Source organism: Bombus huntii, chromosome 12 (genome assembly GCF_024542735.1).
Source record: "Bombus huntii isolate Logan2020A chromosome 12, iyBomHunt1.1, whole genome shotgun sequence".
Lineage (NCBI taxonomy): Eukaryota > Metazoa > Arthropoda > Insecta > Hymenoptera > Apidae > Bombus > Bombus huntii.
In genome coordinates this window covers 7,385,509-7,405,571 of record NC_066249.1, presented here as the reverse complement: position 1 = coordinate 7,405,571, position 20,063 = coordinate 7,385,509, and the positions used below count along the sequence as shown (strand labels likewise).

The window sequence follows — 20,063 nt, the reverse complement described above, 5'->3', positions numbered from 1 at the left end:
CGAACGATTTGCATTCTATTAAATGCGCGAATACGTTATGCAAACTAGCCTCGCTGTGATTGACTAACGTCATCGATCTTGGAAATGAAGAGTTTCAAAAAATAAAATAAGTGTTTCAATGTCGTTTGACATTTATTTAAAGCTTCAATATGTACAAAAATTAGTAGAGAAATATGTATACATGAAAGATCATAAAATTACACAGTACAAAATATGCTTTGTACTCAGTTATCAAACCCTTGCAATTCTCTAATGCCTAGGAGAATTAGTTTGATGTGAGCGTTTGTATTGGCTATCTCTTTATGGAAATGTTTAATTTGCTGCTCCAGTAGTTTAATTCGAACATTGATAACAGCCAGAGCATCGTGTAAAGAAAATTCCATATAATGCCCTAAACCAATATCCAATAGAATTGTAGAAGCATCGGGAATGTGTGCTTCAATAAAGAAACCTTGTCCAATATCTACTTGAGTTTTAAAGCCACTTTTATCAAAGCCATTGTTTTGGATGGTAGTTATCATACCCTTTAACTGAAGAAACTCTGCAATTTCTCCATTCTTAGTATCGAGTTTCTGCTCTAATATAGCAAGATCCTTCTTCAACACATCATTGACAAACGTTTCAAACTTGAAAATCTTTTCCTGAATATCAGGATTCATAATTGAGCAACCTGGACGACATAAAAATTACAAAAATGTTCCATTTTCATCCCATATTATTATAAACTTCATAATATCAAAAAAACTAAATAGTGTAAGTATATAGAATATAGGTTATGATAATTTCATAGAATATCATTATGCACAAAAAGTGCAATTTATTATCAGATACACTTACTACAAATAAATATAAATAATAGATCCTTTCAAAACACTCACTTTGTGCTATTTATGTCCAATTAATCGCATACAGAAATAAAATATCGACGAGTATTGAGGTTAATATACACATAATCAACTAGCAGCTTTTATTCTAACATTGTAAACAATTGCGAATTATATTACGCGCACACAATGCAGTATTTTATACCAAAAATTCCGGAGACACAAAAATTATATAAATACACACTATTCGAATAAAATACACTATTATATTATTTACAAAGCACATCTAATTATACGCTCGTGAAAGTGCGCCAAATGTGCTTCTAGCGGAAGATGTCGGGAACTCTTACAGTCTCAATGGTAAAACAGGTCCCTATCACAAAAAGAGAAAATTATATTTAAAAAAATTATACAAAATACTTCTTGTAACTTTTACAGAAAAGATTAAGATAAATTAAAGTAGAAAATGGTTATTTTTAATAACATTAGAATTATTCATGCTGGACATCGTATTAATCCTGTTATTCATAATTGAATTTGTAATTAGAATTATCCATATAGAAATTATTTTGCAGTACATTAAATTACGAATATTTACAAATTAGACGATTTCAATGTTTCCAATGATTAAATATGTTAAATATAATATTTATCAGGATTCTATATGCCACACTTGTCGTCAAATTAGGAAATAGAAAAATCGCCGGGAAATCCTCGATGCGTATTATCGTCCCATTAAAGACACTATCATCGTGAAATAAAGGCACAAGTAGACGTTATAGTGCGCGCATATCTGGGTTGCATTAAAATGTATGAATTGACTGGAACGAAGGTTTAATAATTCGGATTCGACCTCCAAAGAGAAACTACCACCATTACAGCATATTAGTATTTTATTAATTGACTCGATAATTCGATAATCTGGGAGTGCCATGGCCGTATGGTGTCATTGCGCGATAGCACGTGATGTAAATTAACATAGTTGCCGGTGATCGCGCTGCGATCACGCTTACCTTTGCCCATCTGATCGTACTGTAAATTCAGTCACGCGCAGATAATTCCTACAATCAGCAATTCAGAAAACACTATGGAGGAGCAATGAAAGAAGCTGTTCATTTCCATATTCCGTGTACTGATACTGTTAAAAGTAGTCTGATTTATGTATATTGTTCTTAGACTCATTTTCATTGGAAGAATCTTAGCAACTTTAAGATAAAATGAACATTCGTGTAGAAATTATTAGTAATTATTCAAAAAGTTTCGCCGCCTTCTTGCAACTTCTTAAATAATTACAGCAACCCTACACGTATCTATAGTACTTGTTATGAGATTTTTTGTGTTAAATAAATATTTGCATAACATCTATTTCTCCAGTTGTATCCATGAGCATATAAAATTGCATAAATTCGCAACGGTCTTGGCGACCAAACTTATTAGTAGAGAAATAGAGCACGAGCAGACATATATTTCACTTATTAAATATCAGAACGAGTATTCTACATTGAATATTTAATAATACTATCATACAATATTTTTGTATCATACGTGCATTCTATACATTTCTGTACCTTTAAATTGTGCATAAATGCATAAAAATCCACAGTCTACTCATCACGCAAAATATTTCTTTTAGTTAGTTCTTTAAAACTTCAAACGACAGAAGAATGGTCTCTTTCCTTCTGCAACAATCTTGATAGGGGAAGAATCATAATAAATAATAAATAGCATTCCGCAACGATGATTGATATGAAGAATTGCACGCTATAATACTTCTGAGATTCTTCAAGGCTATCGAGATTCGAAATACTCAAATTAATCTTATAGCAGTATCAGTATAAGATTGGTAAGCGTTGGTGCGTATCCACAGCCACGGATTTCACCTAGGAATCCTATACGTATGTATGTTGGCAGTTGTTGCACGTGTTGGTTACCCATAATCTAGTGATTTCGTATAATATCGGCTCGAGAACAGAGATACTGCAATATAATAGAGTAAAAACATTTCTTAATTTCGAAGATGCACATTATAAAATGCTTTGTTTGATCTTGTTTAATCTTAAACGGTATTCCTACGTTACTTAGCCTTCATCGAGGCGAACAAGCATCGATTCTCGAGAAATTCCATCAACTTAATAGCGTGCTAAGCTGAACCAGCTTGCATGGATCTTGATCACCTTCGGGTGAAATAAGGACCATTTATGCATATTGATAACTTTACTCCTTGTTCACTTTTTGTATCAGGATATGTATCCATTTTTTTCGACAAGTCAAGCGGTAATTCACCGGGGTCGAAGTTTTCGAAAATTCAGACCAAGGATATATAATCGCAATGTACTTTTTATTATTTAGCCTATGCACAGGACGAATGTGCGAGTCTAAATTGTAGATGAACAGGATTTTGAATTGTAAAATCGAAGACTTATGGAATTTTCAATCGTACAATTACATACTCGAAAAATTCTGAATGATAATGTTATAGAATTACAGAATTACATTTTGAATTATACGTAGAATTAGAATTCGAACATATTTGTTGTATTGACAAAAAGGACGAAGTAGCGTAATATATATTTAAAGATAATAATTTGGCATTCACGATAAAAGGTCTGTTGTGAGTTCTGGTTTGAAGGCCAATCAAGCAGCTTCAAGTAAATTAATTAATTCACGAAGCAATTTGCTAGCATGACAAATAAATTTTAAATGAAGTCTCCGTTATATCGTGGTGAGATTGCTGTTTCCTTTTTAAATAAGCGATGCGTATATTGTGTTGAATTTGACCGTGACTATAAGATACTCACAATGGTAAAAGAATGAATCGTTTTATTGACAATGTCGAGGATGAGGGTCGGTTAAATAGCAAGCTATAGAGGAGTTTCAAAACATCGCGTTCGGCGTACTATAGGGTGAATCATAATACGTAATAAAAAAACCGAATTTGGAACGTACAATATTTTTAAATATGCGATGTAATTTTATCCTATTGCATATAATTTTGTTATTTAATCTTGGATTATTCAAAGTGTATGGAGTACCGTTAAATTCATTAATGAATGGATTTGTCTGCTTTCGCATATTTAATAACGTTACCACTTTCGATATTTTATTTATATTTAAATAACTCTGAGTGCAGGTGTACACTGCACACGCGTTACAGGCAAAGTGTACGCTGTAAAATCGCGTCCGGTATATCAGAGGATGAATTAGCAATATGTACTGGTCTCCATGGTACATTTTACAGGCAGTGTACTTTTGACAGCTAATTTAATGGGAATGAGCATCGAGCGACGTAATTATAAGGCGATAGAAACGAAAAGAAAATTAAGATAATAACCAGGTTGAAGGGCTACTTCCCTTAGAGATGACATTATCGTTTAGGGATATGAAATCGTAGACAAGAAAGATTGATCTTATTGGTAACTAACTATTTAGAAGAATTGATAACAGCCATTTAATATTTTTCTCTCTTTCTTTACGTAGGATATACTGACACGTATTTGTTAATTGTAACTTGTCACTTGCCAATTCGCTGACATTATTAATTAGTAAATTATTGTACAAATTAGAAGTTATGTACCGTAATGATCAATAACGTCGTGAATTGCGATAACCAGATTGCGGATATTTACTCGTTTATAGAACATTTAAATCTTCAGAAATCTACAAGATATAGGTAATATAAAAAAATGTACGAAATATTCTTAAGAAATGTAATTTCAGAGCTTTTAGTATCTCTATTATAATGGCTACATTGTATACTATACTATACTATACTATGTTATATTACGTAGTTTATATAATAGTAACGTTATACTATACTAAACAGGAACAACACGAAAAATGAAGCAACGAAAAGTGCTTCTCGTAGATGTAACATTCACAGTCAGATCTTAAGACAATTCTCAAGATTCAAGACAATATGCATATAGCATTCGCATACGCGAGTCACCGATTCTAGTAAAATATCGTAATATATTATGCATAGAAACTTGATAAAATCTATATTTATAACTACGGATACGGAAATCAATTAATTATCATAAAGTATACCATGACAGATGATGTAGATGGTAGATAGCAGCGGTTCTGGCCGCTATAGTGAATGAACTAGAAAAAGGAAAATTTGTTAATACATTTCGCATACATTTATTACGACACGAGAAACCATTAATTCAGATAAAATACGAAACGACATTCTGAAAGATGGAATAATGCAAATTGTTCGAAAAATCGACGTGTATATATTTAAACAACTATAGATAATTACTAGGAACGCTATTTTCTGCGTAGATGTATTCATTTCCTAAAGGAGTCGGAGAACGAATATCAGGCATTCAGTTTTTGATAAAACTTCGATGTTTTATAGTTGGAGGGGAACGGAGATATTACGCGATACTGAAAATCAAATGACTCTTTATCAAGATAACAACGTGGGAATCCGAGGTTTGGTCGTCATAAAAAATATATGCTACCGGTGAAGGGTTAACACTTCGTTATCCGACACCGAGCAATCACCTATCTCACAGCGAATATGTTTCCCATCGAAGCTGACAAGAAACGACGACACAAGGACGCACGTGTATAAATGTGTATATCTGCGTCGAAGAGGAAACACGCCAGGCGTTGTAACCGGTATATGCACGAGAATATTCACGTATAGGCCTATAAAAGTCTTCGCAACGTTTAACTGCGGCGTCCCAGGTATAAACTAAGGACTATATTGCTTATATAATGCAGAAATATACTGCGGCTAAGGCGATGCAACGCTTTCATACGTCTCGTACCGACCGACCAACTCTCATGGTTTTCCTGCACTGAAATTTCCTAGCTTCTCCTTGTCCAAGGTACAGAGTTTCTTGCGTTTCACTTTCTTATCTTCGTGTTGATATCATCAATCGATATAACGCGATATAGCGATTTCAGTACAAATAGATAAATAAATATGGCTTAGGTAAGAACAATGTACAGTTTGTTAATGACGATCTCTGTGCAAAAACGATTTGCTGAAAATTTCGAGGCTCCTTCTCGGAATGAATGAACGTTCATACTGTTATTTCGTTAACTTTGCTCGTAAAGTTGTAATGTGTACATCTTTATGTACCATGACATTTAAATTATCTTTCATTGCAAGTATGGAACATTGTAATATCACGATGGTCTCAAATATGTACGCATACTTGACAAATATTAATGAGATGTGTATACGTGTAGATTAGGTGACATAATAGGTTGAATGTAGTCGGATCAAAATTAGACACTTATTACAATTAGTACAATTAGTATTCCGTACGAGATATCTCGCGTTTCTTATTATATCGCTGCGGTTATTCACCAGATATATGTCGTTTTTTGCATTCTATCGTTACAGAGCGTTGAAGGGATATTTCATATTTTATATTATCGATCAGAAACGATAATTATAACTTTAAATTCATTTTCTAGAGCACTTGGGTGAATAGTGATAAAAGAATTAATTGTGAGATGTTTTAGAAACTGTTTTTCTTTTATTGACCGTTTTCAATTCATTATTGAAAATTTTAAATAAATAATTATATGTAAGACATCTTGCTGATGATATTCAACTGTAAGAAACGAGCGTCTATACTTGGTAAACTGCAACGGGTTTACCTTTCACCATGACAATGCTTAACCGCGCCTTATTTTGTAAAAAAAGTAAAGCAACCTTGAGTGAGAAGCTGCATCCAGATATTATATCTACATATTTTTATCTCTTCGTACACTGAAAAGTTTGCAAGCATTTAAAAAAATGAACACTGCTGGATAAATTAATTCTCTAATCATAAGAAAGAAGTAAAGTCTTATAATAAAGATACGAGGACGTTGTTTACGAAATATAAGATACATATTTACATACTAATTGATGTTAATTCGAATTCTGAATCTAATTAATAAAAGGAGCATAGTAGTTTTAATGTAGAAATTGATGGTAACAATTCCAAATCAAAAGTGATAAAAATGTAAAAATAGTTGAGAGACTCGCGAGATTTTGTGAAAATATTATACTCGATATTTTTTTTTAAGTATTAAGGACGATAGAACAAATTTAATGGATAGAAACCAAATAAAACACGTATTTCTCATTTTAAAATTGTTTCATCGTATGTCATTCGTTTCTTAATGTATAAAATTGTACACTGCACTGCAAAGTAATCTTTTCGTGCAGATTCCAATTGCTTCGATAGAAATAAAATATTGTTATTATCCTAAATCTCTTCATGTAGGAAATTTTAAATATTTTCATGCAACCGAAAATTGTATTTTTCTTTTTAACGAAACAATTGTGTTAAAAGAAGGTTCTTTTTGTTATTTAAAATTCATTTAAGACTCCTATTCATGTCCAATATCTTTTTTACAGTGTCGGTTTCTGTTAGGATAGAAAATATGTAAAATGTATAGTTTTGCCTTACTACCGCTATAATTAAAATTCTACGGTATGTGCGAACAAATTACAGCTGGTGTATAATTTAAATTTCCATAGCGTGCGTAACGCCCTGACAATGTATAACTGTATATATAAATCGTAAGTAGGTAAGTGCAAAATAAAGTATACAAAAATATGTGCGTTTCGCATGTCTGATTAACATGATATAGATAATATACATTTTTCAGAATAAAACGATACCATGTACCTAAAAATTAAAATTTCGAACGGATTAGTTCATTACTGGTGTTATTATATTATATTAGTGCAATATGTAGACACAAATTTCATGTACAAAACAGAGATTTGCGCGATCTCAAAAAAAGGATAATTGTTATTAGGCTACAGATCGTTATGGAGAGATTCATTGTATTCGCTAAATATCATAACCGATACTATAGTTTGCGTATTATAAGTATATATTTTATGCACTTTTGCGTCTTTAATTTTGTTCATAAATGCGTAAAAGTCCACAATCTACATAAACGGATTATTACAAATCATAACGCTATAAATACTTTGGTTACTTCAAACTTTTGGAAACCATGGGATTTACGTGGAGAAAGAAACAGCAAAAAAGAAAAAAGAACTAATTCTTGAAATTGCCTTTCGCAACTGTAACCTAAAAAGCGGAGTTCGGTGACGCAAATTGCATTCACGCAACGTTGGGATAATACTAACTCTCTTAATGGGTTAATAACAAGGAACAACGAACCATCCTTTCTCGAACGTCAAAAAAGGACGATCGACGTTCGAAGCTTTTATTCCAAAGGGCCGAGAGATTTTTTCCTTCGTGTTATTATCATCGTTCTAGCTTTAGCTACAGATTAGTTACATTTAAATAAATTACAGCGCACAGAAGTCTCCATGCACGCTATTACTCACAAATGACATTCGTGCACGCGAAAGCTAGAGTCTAATTGACGAAAAATGATCGTTCATCTTCGAAGAAACGAATTAGGAAAAATTGATCGCGTGTAAGGAAGGAACCGAAAAATGTGAAATCAAAAAATGTAATAATAACGAGCTCGATCTTAAAACGAACACCAAGTCGGGCTTGTTTCTAGCACGGTGCGAGAACAATGTTCGTAGAAACAATCATCTACGCTACAAACAACTGTACCTTCTGTCGAAGAATTGAAATAAGTGGAACACCTTGTCAATTAATGTAGAGGATTGGTGGGGAATGATACTGTTACGCTGGTGAGATAATGCAACGCGCGATGAGTTATTAGAAAAAGATCCGACTCTAAACTAGAAAGTGTAAAAGTGCAGTTAAATGAGACAATTAACAGAAAATTATGGATTATTAACGCAGATAAGTCAATTAGTAGGAAATTAAAAGTAAAGGAAACTGCATGGAAATATGTACGTACTGATATAATAATCCTGGAAGGATGCTGATAGAGTTTATTAGATGGTTCGAAGATACTACAATTTTTATTTCTACTGATAATTCATCACGACTCTGTTAAATGTATAGCCAGTGTTAATTTTACACGACTAATGAAGAAGTAAAGTATTATTATATTTCTATTTTACTTACTGTTTGAAATACTTAGATTATTAGCAGATACTATCTGCTGCGTAATTTCTTATATACCTTATGTTATCGAATAATTGATATCTATAGTATAGTATAATGTAGCATACCTGTAGTATAATTACATTGTTCGATACAGGTCTAAATTATTGTTTATCTTAATACATACGTTTATTCAAATATCATATGCGTTGTATCAACGTTAATAAAATTATATCCTCGCTTCAAATCTACATATAACAATATTTATATCGCGATGCTTCTCTTAAGCAATCGAATTGTACTACACAAAGTCCCCGTAAATAATTTCCAAGATAATGAAGTACTTTGTAATCATTAAAGATGCGTCAATTAAAAACATTATAATATTCATTATCTTTATGTAGATTAATGCGAGAAGACACGAGAAGAGAATATCTGCAGGTAAAATGACTAATTTTCAATGAGGCCCTAGCTTAACAAGTCATGATGCAACGACAAACGTGTACGTAACTATGAAGCAATAGGTAGAAAGATAAGACGAGTTCTTCAACTTATTTCAAACATTATTCAAACCGGCGAGTCTCGTGTAATCTGCATAAACCGTACTATCAGTCAGTTCTTCAGCTTTCGCCATCTTCTTCGCATCTTCTTCGTCGATCTACATTGCGAAATGGAACCGGTACATATACGTTACTCTGTATGCGTACTATCTATACATTATTTATGTGTATAAGTCTCTGTTCAATGCGTTTGTTCATCTTTCCTCTTCAATCGCGTCCAAAGTAATGCGACAAACGTATTCACGAAACGTACTTGACGCATCTATGCAAATGATTTTAGCACTTTGTCGGACTAACGATTGTATCTTTTAAATTTATCAAAATTTTAAAATACATTAAGAAAGCTTTAATTGAGATATTGAACTACACAATATTTTCCTGAATATGAATTCAAATTTTGTTAACCACGTTTTAAATTTTAGCATATCGTCCAGCAGGATTGTTACAGACAAAATGATGTCAATTTTCCTAATCGTCTGTCCGATTTTAATATACGACGTATTGATAAATCCAAGTTTTGAAAAAAAGAAAGATATGAAAAAGGTACTTTCTAAGAGTCTATGTTTCTCAATAAGTTATGGCACAGTGACTGGATAAAAGAAGAATGCAGACTCGGGTCTTGGCCGATCAGAATTTAATCGATCTGGCCTTTCGTCTCCTAACCGCTTTTTATAATATTTTTAAGTTTTTGTATCCTACCCCGGCTGATCTATATGTACATTGCGCGTCAGATTGAACTACTTTCTTATTGCTAAATCTTTTTCAGAGAGAAATTTTTTCCCTGCACACTCCTGACTTTTATAAATTACGGTAAAATGACTAGACTGAAATGAAAATGAATATGGTAATGTGCAATATCGAATATTTCCAGACTTCAACGAGTCTAAAGCGCAATATTTCACTAATTATGTTTTTATCTACTAAACTATTTTGCAACTGTCTATGAGAAACTGAAGAGATATTGGTGTTGCATTTGGCGAATCTGTTACATCTACATCTGTTACATTTACGAACATAAATAGGAAACTGTAATATCGTAGTTGAAACGAAATTTTAATACACGATAAAAACGACAGGGCATACCGATTCATGTTCTGATTAAAGCTTTCCTCGTTAACGCGAAACTTCGATTAGTATTCCACGTGAAACAAACATGAAATATTGCGAAATATTATTTGTGAAAATTCTAATGTAAATTTTCTTAATGGAATCACACGTTTTATTATATATTTCAAGATCATTCCACCGATGTGTATAATTTGAACAAAAATTTATCGAATATTTTTCAATGGCTTGCAAATATCAACGAATGTTGTATAAGTAACAATTTGAAAAAGAGGATCTAAATATTTTATTAAGCTTCTTTTATATAAAATATTTCTTCGCATTTTCAGTAATTAGCGAGACGGTACTGTGTATATATTTAAACCGCATATACCGTCTATAACACAACAGGAGGACAAGGATAGGAGTAGAAAGTTCACGCATCCTGAGTAACGCCATGAATCGTATCAGCATTTATTTAACGCGTTATAGTATAACAATTAAATACGCCGAATACACTAGGGTTCACGAATAACGATACGTGCATGCTTCGGAGATTTTGTTGTTTATCGAAAATTGCGCTCACGATGTCCCGCCTCGCGTACTTGTAGTTCGACCATACCTCGTTTGTCCCTTTTCTCGATGTATCAAAAGCAAATCGTAAAAGTTTGAATTTCACGATGCACGCGCAACACCCGTTTCATTTATAGATCGTTAGATAAATAACTACAATGGTCAGATTGATCGATACGAGTAGATAAATCCCGATAAATTGGATACAATACGGTCTCTGGCTATCGTCTCTCTTCCTCTCTTCCTTCATCCCGTGTGTTGTTTCGTTGCTCTGCCACGCTACTCCTGGCGGTCATCGTTCCGGACACTTTTACACGATACCTTACAAGCTGTAAAAACAAAAGTGTCACCGGCCACGATGTTATAAAATTCTCGTTATGTTCATCCACTCGTACACGCTGTCGTTTACATCCACGTAAACGCTATGAAGGGAAGAGGGAGAAAGGATGGACGAGGAAAAACGTGGATGACGTTATGCTTCGAAATTGCTACTCGGTCTCCATATTACGCCCCGTTATAATCTCTGCTTCCGGAATGATTTAATACATAGTATACGACCGTGATAGTAAGCCATGTTATTTGCTTCTCCTTTTTCCTTTTTTAGCTTCTTGTATGTTTTTCACACTAGAACCGTGAATACAGCCATTTTCACTGCTCTTGCAGTTTTCTTCTTTTAGTATTTTTCGCTCTCCTTAGTAAATACTTAATTATCGAACTGTGAATTTGTATGGAAATTCATGCTTTTGAGAATGTAATTCAAAAATGACGTATTATTATTATTTCGTGAGTTGTTAAGTAATTGGGACCTCGATGGAAAATTGTTTCACCCATCAAATATCATAAAAAGCAGTATATTTTGGATATTTCGTGTATTCTTTAATATTATGTGCATTCTGTGCAATTTTGCATTTACAATTACATTAAATTATTATCACTTTGTAACTGTATCGAAGGTATACATTGTCGCTAACCCTTTCGCTACGGAGATAATTATATACCTACTCGATACAAAATCTTCGTATGTACACGCGATAAAACTCTAATTAATAGGTTGTCGATACTAAAATCGATTGACTCGATTTATTGAAAAAAATACGTGATTTACCTCATAATCTTTTATTTATAGTTACATGCTACTTACAAAGATAACCAGTCAGTGTATTAAAAATAAATATTATAGATCATAAAACATTGTAAATTTCGTCGAACGCACCAGCGACGTATGACTATATAGTCACCGTCAGTAACGAAAGGGTTACAGACTAACAGCATTTTCTTTTTCTAAATATGAAATATTAAACATTGGTAAAGTTATTACCGACATATAAAAGTTGAAAGTAAAATTTGAGACTTAATTAGTGAATAACGTTAAAAATATAAATATTTACAAAGATAAATAACATTTCAATAATAATGTGCTGCTTGAACCATTCTAGATTCGTATTTGTAGAATACGATTACTCTAAACGCAATACAAACAAAGATCACAGGAGAAAATTTTACGAGTCAACCTCTATTGATTTGTCTGACATTAATGCCATTTTATATTCAAATGGAAATACTTTAATGCGACGTAATTACAATTGAAAATAGAAAATCACGTCTAATATAAAGAAAACGATAAATAAATAAAGATTAAATAAAAAACTTTTGGTAACATGGAATTAGTTGAACAAGTATTAAATATGAAAGTCACTCTCTTTTAAAATAAAAAAAAAGATGCGATTTATGTCGATCTTCTTTTGTATTCTTCAAACGTATATTTTCGTCAATTTAGTAACATTCGTTCGATACAATTGCGCGACTAGGAACATTAATGTGTGGTCGAAATCGTCGAGCCGAATTTGTTTGAATTATCGAATTTAATTGCCCTTTAATTTTAAGTTCAAAGCGAACGATCCATTGTTAATTTATCATACATCGTTACAACATAGTACAATAAAAATAAGTATGATCAAGATTGAAAAGAAAAGAAGGATATGGTGGCGATAGATACGCCACGAGGTCAACGTACTTACGTACGTAGAAAAACGTACCTATATCACTTTGTGCAAATTATCAGCACTTTTCCGAAAAAATAGAAATCTATTTAATAACTCTCATAATTGAAGTGACGCAGAGCGTATCTAGATTTGGTTGAACCTTGCAAAAATAATATGTGTCTGAGATATACGCGTATTTCGAGGGGAAAATGTACGCGATCATTGCAACGGACTCACATTTCACAAGAGAAAATAGCGTAAGCAGGCGCACTGCATGCTCCTTTATGACGACTATTAAACGGAACCTTTGAAATTTGTTCTATAAACAGTACTCAGTCAATTAGGAATTGAATACGATGCGGAACATCTGGGAACTTGTCTAGTATTTGTTTCAAGAAATGATATTTCAGCCAAAAATGATTGTTACCATCTCTGAATGACCGCGATTGTTTTTAAAATCGCGCATCAAATGTAAGTACATTCTAGAGGATTTCGTTACATCGAAGCATTTGAAATTTTATTACAATTTAAACGATTTATGACAAAATTAAGCTAAACTGTTTTCTTATATATATATAGGGAAAGTTGTTCGTGATAACGTGAAAGATAATCGAACACTTTATAACAAATGAATACGTTGATCTTATGATGATGATTGCAAGAAAAGATAGGTTGACTTGCTCCTCGATAAAGAAATCTTAGAAATTCGTTTTTCTAGTCTTGGATCAAGATTATGAAAATCGAGTAACTGATATATTCGCTCACTATCTTTACAGCGTAAAATCATTAAGAATATATGTAACTGATTTTTTAAAGGAGAGTAACACGTCGATTTATTTGCGGCCTTAGATATCGATTCAGACTTGGAAAATTCAGCAATCAGCAAAAATTATACGAATTCTAATCGTTTTAACCATGACCTAATATAATGAATTTACTAGAAGTAACATTGCTTTTAAGAAAAATCAACCTGACTTATATTTATACTGTAAGAATTGAATTACAATAAAATATGAAGATTGAGCTATTTTAATGGAAAAATAACTAACAATCGTCGATGAAACGAATTACAGAAAAAAAGTAAACACAGAAACAAAAAGATATGTATTAAGGGATCTTGGTCACTTTAATTAAATAGCCTATTTACAAAAAACTGAAACAATCCACCTTACTTGACAAAAGAAAAATTAAAGGAAAGCACGCTTTACATATTAAAACGAAACTCAAGTCAATGTTCGCTGAGTTTTCTCTTATCCTGTATAACGAGGTCAAGTTTATTCCTTAATAAACTAAATATTTCCGAAGAGAAACTTTTTTACACTCTCATTATATATATTATATATAATGTATTTCTTATAGTAATATAGTATTAAATAGTATTCTATATAGTATTAAATAATATTCCTTTGTAACGTATATTTTTTCCATTAGATCATCGTATCTTCATATTGAGTCTGCAGCTCCCGCCTTTCCCTCACGTTATAATATACGTAACACTATCTGGACGCTTTTCCGTGCATACTATGGTAATTTTTGCTCATCGATAACACGTAAAATTTTATTACCGAAAGCGCGAACGTAAAGCATATTTCCATTCGAACGAGCGCGCTCCAGCCAATTTCTTTCTCTCTTCGATATCTTTCACATTTCTTTCAACACCTGGAACCGCGTCGATGTCAAAAGTTTTCCATTGAAGTTGACGGTTTTAGGCAACGAGCTGTCGGAAGTACGAAATTACAGGGCACTCATTCGTTTCCTTCCGTGTTCCGATCGTTTATGCTAAACATTACTGGGTTTTGATGTGCATGAAACATCTGACATATCATTAGATACAAGAAGGCATTAAGACGGCAAAACAGCAGGGTGCATGAATCGCGAGGTGTATCGTGTCGTACCTGCGACTCCACCTTTATTCAGAAACCAATACGAATGCCTCGAGGTGGTATTTTCAATGATACATGCCAAATCAAATTGACACTTAGAACGTTCCATAGCTCATCGCATAACTTTCCATATGACGGTAACTACTCGAACAGAATGGATTTGGAAACGTGTGTTATATATGCAAATTTTCTTGATTGAACTTCAGAATGAATATATTATAACGCCAACCTGCACCTTGCGTTGTATCTGTAATTTCTACTTACAAACATTTTTTACGATGGAATTAATTTATGTGGACGACTGAGGAAACCATACTAATTAATTATTTTATTCATAAATTATGAGGATGATATTTTTAATAGTTTCATTAACGCAGAAACAATGTCACGAAAAATCGTAACAAGTAAATATAAATAATCACAATTATTAAATATAAAGAAATGCCTAAGAATTTTGAAAGTTTTTAAATTATATTGTGAATTAATTTTTGTTATAGAAGATTAATACTAATATAAATATAAATATATAAAATTGTCCCTTATCGATTTTTCCTTTATAATAAAATTATTTTTATTTCAATAACATATACTACTTACTTTAGATAGATATTACACTTGTATGGCTCTAAATTAATATGGGAAAGCTTCCAACGAGCAATAAATTTTCGACTAATAACGCAACGTTTCGGTCACGAAATCAAATTTACGAATCTCGAGTACACAATTGAAAAGTTCCTGCATAGAACTGTATTTTTCGCATAAACTTTCTAAAAATTTACATTAACGTATACCAGACGTAGAAATTTAAGCTTCATATTGACAATCCTTTTTAAAACAAGTGCACATTAAACAAAAAAAAACAAGAAATATTACCTACACGAGAAACTTAAAAAATTCAATGTAAAAATAAATTTCTAGCATACAAACTCAACCACCTCTGTAACATTCGTAACGATATAAATATTTTCACGCTTTATCTATAGAATTCAATGCTGTCGCAATAATTTACAGATTAATAGAATGTGTGGATTAGATAATTATTTCAAGGATTTCAAATCAGATGAGATTTATTGTAGTCTCTAAATTCAATCCTCTTTCTTACTGGACTATCCTGTCTAACAGAACCCGTCGTTTGTTAAATTTAAATCATTCAGAAGTCTCGCAAAAGCCGAATTAACACAAACAAATAATAAACGATGCTTACAAACCGACCACAAAATTCTCTGAATACATTCTGCACCTCAGCGGCTTTCATGTATTGATTTCTTTCTTTGAGAAAAAAAAAGAAACAAACAGAAAAGGAAAGAAAGAAAAAATTGCGAAATTAAGATATTTCCTCCGATATCGACCACCTTCGTAGCTTTTTGTCAGATCCATCAAGATATTTTAACCGCAATCGTTCTTCCCCACAATTCATTCGCAAGAGAAGGCTGAATTTATCCGTTCGTTTTACTTTGAGCGTACGACCGTGTCATTTCCGGTATACCAGTCACGAAACACGCCATTTTCTTAATTTCATGGCGTAATTTTATACATGCACACGCATTCGAAACGTGACCAGCGCTCGTACATCCATGATCAATCCTCTAACATCATTAATACGCTTTGATTATTCTCGTTTTCTATATTCTCGATCTGTATTTCTTTTCCTCGATATACATATTCAATTGCCGATTATGAACAAATTCCGCATATCTGCTCAATAATAATTCAACTAGATCGAATGCAATCTATCGGTAGACCGTTCCTTCGATCGAATTCTCTGTCCGTGGGTGCGACTACATTTCGTGGAAGTAAATAGAAAAATATCTGTAAGCGTTGGCGTGTAAATGAAATACACAGGCCGATGATGCGCATTGATTCTGAAGTGGTAAGCGTCAATGGCACGCATACTCGTTATAGGAGCGCAAATTCGTTTAAATGCGAGTCATTTCGGAGCAAGTCATTAAGCTCTGTACGGATAACAACCAATTAGGTTTCGACATCAGATTTTTGCTCGGAACGTGTTCTCCGTGGTATGGATATGAAAAAAAGAAGGTAAAGCAAGAGAGAAAAATAGAAAGAAGGAACGAAGGTACGGAGGAAGGGGTGAAAGAAGGATCACGGTGTGTCTCTGAGAAGGAAAGAAGAGGAGGATACCAACCGACGCGAGGCGGAGTGCGGAAGAAAAAAGGGAGGTAAGAATGAAACAGCATATCGAAGAGACAGCTCTCGGTGTTCTTATTTGAAAATTAATTTGCCGAGAAATGGAACGACCAGTTTTTCAACCAACGTTTTGTCACATCACGTCCGTGCAACTAAAATATCCACCTATTTCTTGATTGTGCGTCCGTGTATCTCTTTACCCGTAGGTTTAGGACGCGAACATTCGCGTTAGTATAATCTATCGCTTCATAGAAAACGTGCTGCGAGCTCTATCATTCCGCCTAATACAAACACGTTTATGATCGATCTTCGCATATAATAGCACGCTTGGCAACAACGGAAAGCTCTCTGGCTAAACACAACTGAACCAGGTTTGCGCATACTTCGAAGCTTGCTCGATTCGAATAAACACAGAGAATTCGTATATTATACCGAATCGAGCAAAGGAACTACTGGAATCGCACGATGCAATTAAACCATAACATGTCAAATATCTGTCGGCAGTTCTAAAGCAATTTTCGACGCTCTGTCTGGGTTTCCCATCGGAATCGGTTTTCTTTAAGATCCGACTCCAACCAAGCGTGTGACTAGCTGAAATTCGTCGACGATCGTTGCTCTTTGACGGAACGAAAGACACGCAACAAGATCGCAAGATTCGCCCGCAAAATGAGACCTTAATGCTTACATATGTACGTGTCCGCGGTTAAATCACGGGAACATGCACGCACGCATTTAATTAATCGCGCGATCTCCTTTCAATGCACCCGTTTTACTCTCAAATACACCATTTTCTACCTTGTTTTTAATTACGTTGTTCGTTCGCGTATCTGTACAACAGCTTAGATTCCAATAGAGTTGTTTCACCTAAATTCAAATCAGCAAGTTCCGCTACTGCCCGTTACTCGGACTCTACCAAACTGTTTCAATCGCGTAATCTCAATCTATTTGTGAAAGAAGCGAATAAAAAAATAGCGAGAATAAACGAGAAATATACTTGTTTCGCTTGTTCTCGCTAGATTTGTTCCTTTTTCTAGCCGAGGGATTCGAGGGAATCGTTACCCATTCTTTGAAAGCTACAATCCGCACTGCCGATTTGTTGAAATGTAAGCGAGCACGTATATATTATCATTCGCTACGAATCTTCCAACGCGTCACTTGCCTCACCTTCTTTTCTCATTGTTCGCTTGCCTTTCGTTCGATCGGTACCATAGCAGTTCATATTAAGCATCCAAGATTAACATGATTATCAAAGGAACATGGTTGGAGATATCACGTTAGAAATTTGTCGAGGTAAGGATTGCAGCGAACGTGAGAAGATAGTATGTTTCTTGGAATCACGTTGTCGCGCGTGTGTCAAGGGCCGGCAAGATCCGTGATCATCGATACTTGTCATCCACCGCGAACAGAACGAAATCACTTTCCTGTGGAAATGAGGGAAACTACGAGGCGGAGCCGAGCACGACGAAGAGTTTCAAAATACGTAGTCCAAGCCAGAGGAACTCGGTCGGCCGTACATGCGAGTTTTATAGCACACGATGACACTTGATCATCGAAAAGACTGTCGAGCGATCTCGTTCACGGGCGACTGAGCTTTAGCAACCGGTCGGCGATGGTCGTCTCTCGTAATCTTACGAACAAGCTCCAACATGCGTTCCTCGTTTCCTGTCTTGACAACATGATGCGCTCTGTTATTCTGCGCTGAGAGCAAGAGAGAAGAGAATAACTCGAAGGGAAACTATTTAACGAAAGGAACAAATTGAAAGTGGGTAGGAAAAGGAAAACGTGAAGAGAGGAGAAAATGAAATATAACAAGAGAAAGAAGGAGCGAGCAAGATTCGATTAACGAACCGAAGGACGTGCAAGGATGAGGGGTGCCCGAGGTATAGGTTGTCCATGAACCTCGGCATCCCACTATCCACTCACAAAAACCTTTATGATTTTCTTGTTCTCTCGGTCAGCGTAGAAAAAAACAACAACGGGAAGAACCCTGCGGAACATAACCTATTCTCTTGAGTTCCATTCTCTCTCTCTCTCTCTCCCTCCCTCCCTCCCTCTTTCTCTCTTTTTCTCGCTCTCTTGCTCTATGGATTTTGTTTGCAACTGAATATCTTTTGTGTTCGGAACACGGCACTCGAATCGCGACGCTGTTGTTCGAACGAGGGGGGGGGGGGGGAGAAAGAGAGAGAGAGAGACCATGGAGCATTATTTTCCTTTATCGATTGTCCGTGAATGATACGCATCCTTTTCTATCGTTCGAAGGCTCTCGTATTTCCTTCCTTTCTTCCGAAACAGTAAGAAAATTTAGTTCTCTTAATCCTAATTTCGCCTTACCGTCGGCGAGACTTTCTCGTGTCGATCCATTCGTGGTATCGAACAACTAAATTTCTCGCGTATTCTACTACGGATAAATATCGACACGAGAGAACCAAACAACATAGCCGGTGGCTATTTCCAAAAAGTATGAAGGTTCCACTTAATAGTGAACTCGGCATTCAAGTGGTGGATTGGCGAATCCGACTGTTCAGAGAATGCACATTAGAATAAAATGGAGAACATTCTCCATTGAGAAGAGATGGAGGAGAGATTCCACTCGCTCGTTGTTTCCCTCCTCAAAGATCCTTTACGTACGCTTATTCCCCTTCTTCTTTCTCTCTTCTTCGCCATATTCGTTTCTCTTTGGGTTCGATCTGTTCTTCCAAACGTGTTACTTCACTGGTTGTTTATCGATCTAGAATCAGAAAAATAAAGTTCACCCGAGATTAGCGATGTGTTACATTTCAACGTAAACAGAAGGAATACTCGATGCCTATCTTCGATAGGATCTTACCTTTAATACGATTACCAAACCGATCTTTGTGTATTATCGCTAATTTTAGATTGTGCAGTAAGTAGATGGTTGATGTTTATACAGATTCATATGTTTGTGAACATAAAGCGATTACAAAAAGTATTTACACATACACTCATTTTTCAAATTTATTTATCAGCTTCTTGATTTTCATAGTATCAAATTTTTGTGGCAATATGGAAGCATGTACTACTAAATGATAGGAAATTTAACATATACTTTTCACTTTCGTAGCCACTC

General features: G+C 34.3%; 2 protein-coding genes and 1 long non-coding RNA gene across 9 annotated transcripts in view; 1 reads left to right on the top strand and 2 right to left on the bottom strand.

Annotated features, from left to right (window-relative positions):
• Positions 1-107: 107 nt before the first annotated feature.
• Positions 108-1,161, bottom strand: LOC126871816 (protein UXT homolog). 2 transcript variants are annotated; one of them, XM_050631084.1, is made up of 2 exons: positions 838-1,161; positions 108-670 (listed from the first exon to the last, which is right to left on the bottom strand). In XM_050631084.1, exon 2 carries the CDS (start codon positions 657-659, stop codon positions 225-227), a length of 435 nt encoding a protein of 144 aa, XP_050487041.1. In that variant the 5' UTR covers positions 660-670; positions 838-1,161; the 3' UTR covers positions 108-224. The 2 variants fall into 2 exon arrangements, with proteins under 2 accessions (XP_050487041.1, XP_050487040.1); XM_050631083.1 differs by having other exon boundaries at positions 879-1,160.
• Positions 1,162-8,419: 7,258 nt separating this feature from the next.
• On the top strand, positions 8,420-10,577 carry LOC126871820 (uncharacterized). 2 transcript variants are annotated; one of them, XR_007691746.1, is made up of 5 exons: positions 8,420-8,777; positions 8,946-9,104; positions 9,193-9,467; positions 9,771-9,891; positions 10,115-10,577. It is a non-coding gene; the product is annotated as an uncharacterized LOC126871820 (long non-coding RNA). The 2 variants fall into 2 exon arrangements; XR_007691745.1 differs by having other exon boundaries at positions 8,422-8,777; positions 9,771-10,577.
• Positions 10,578-11,800: 1,223 nt separating this feature from the next.
• Positions 11,801-20,063, bottom strand: part of LOC126871811 (doublesex- and mab-3-related transcription factor 1Y) — a 98,462-nt gene continuing 90,199 nt past the window's right edge. For all 5 annotated transcript variants that reach the window (XM_050631072.1, XM_050631071.1, XM_050631073.1 and 2 more), the window contains one exon: positions 11,801-19,703. The gene's annotated coding sequence lies outside the window, so the exon portion shown is untranslated. The remainder of the gene's footprint in view (positions 19,704-20,063) is intronic.

Excerpts from the sequence above, each read along its gene's own strand:
- LOC126871816 (XM_050631084.1), bottom strand. The coding sequence starts at position 659 with ATGAATCCTGATATTCAGGAAAAGATTTTCAAGTTTGAAACGTTTGTC.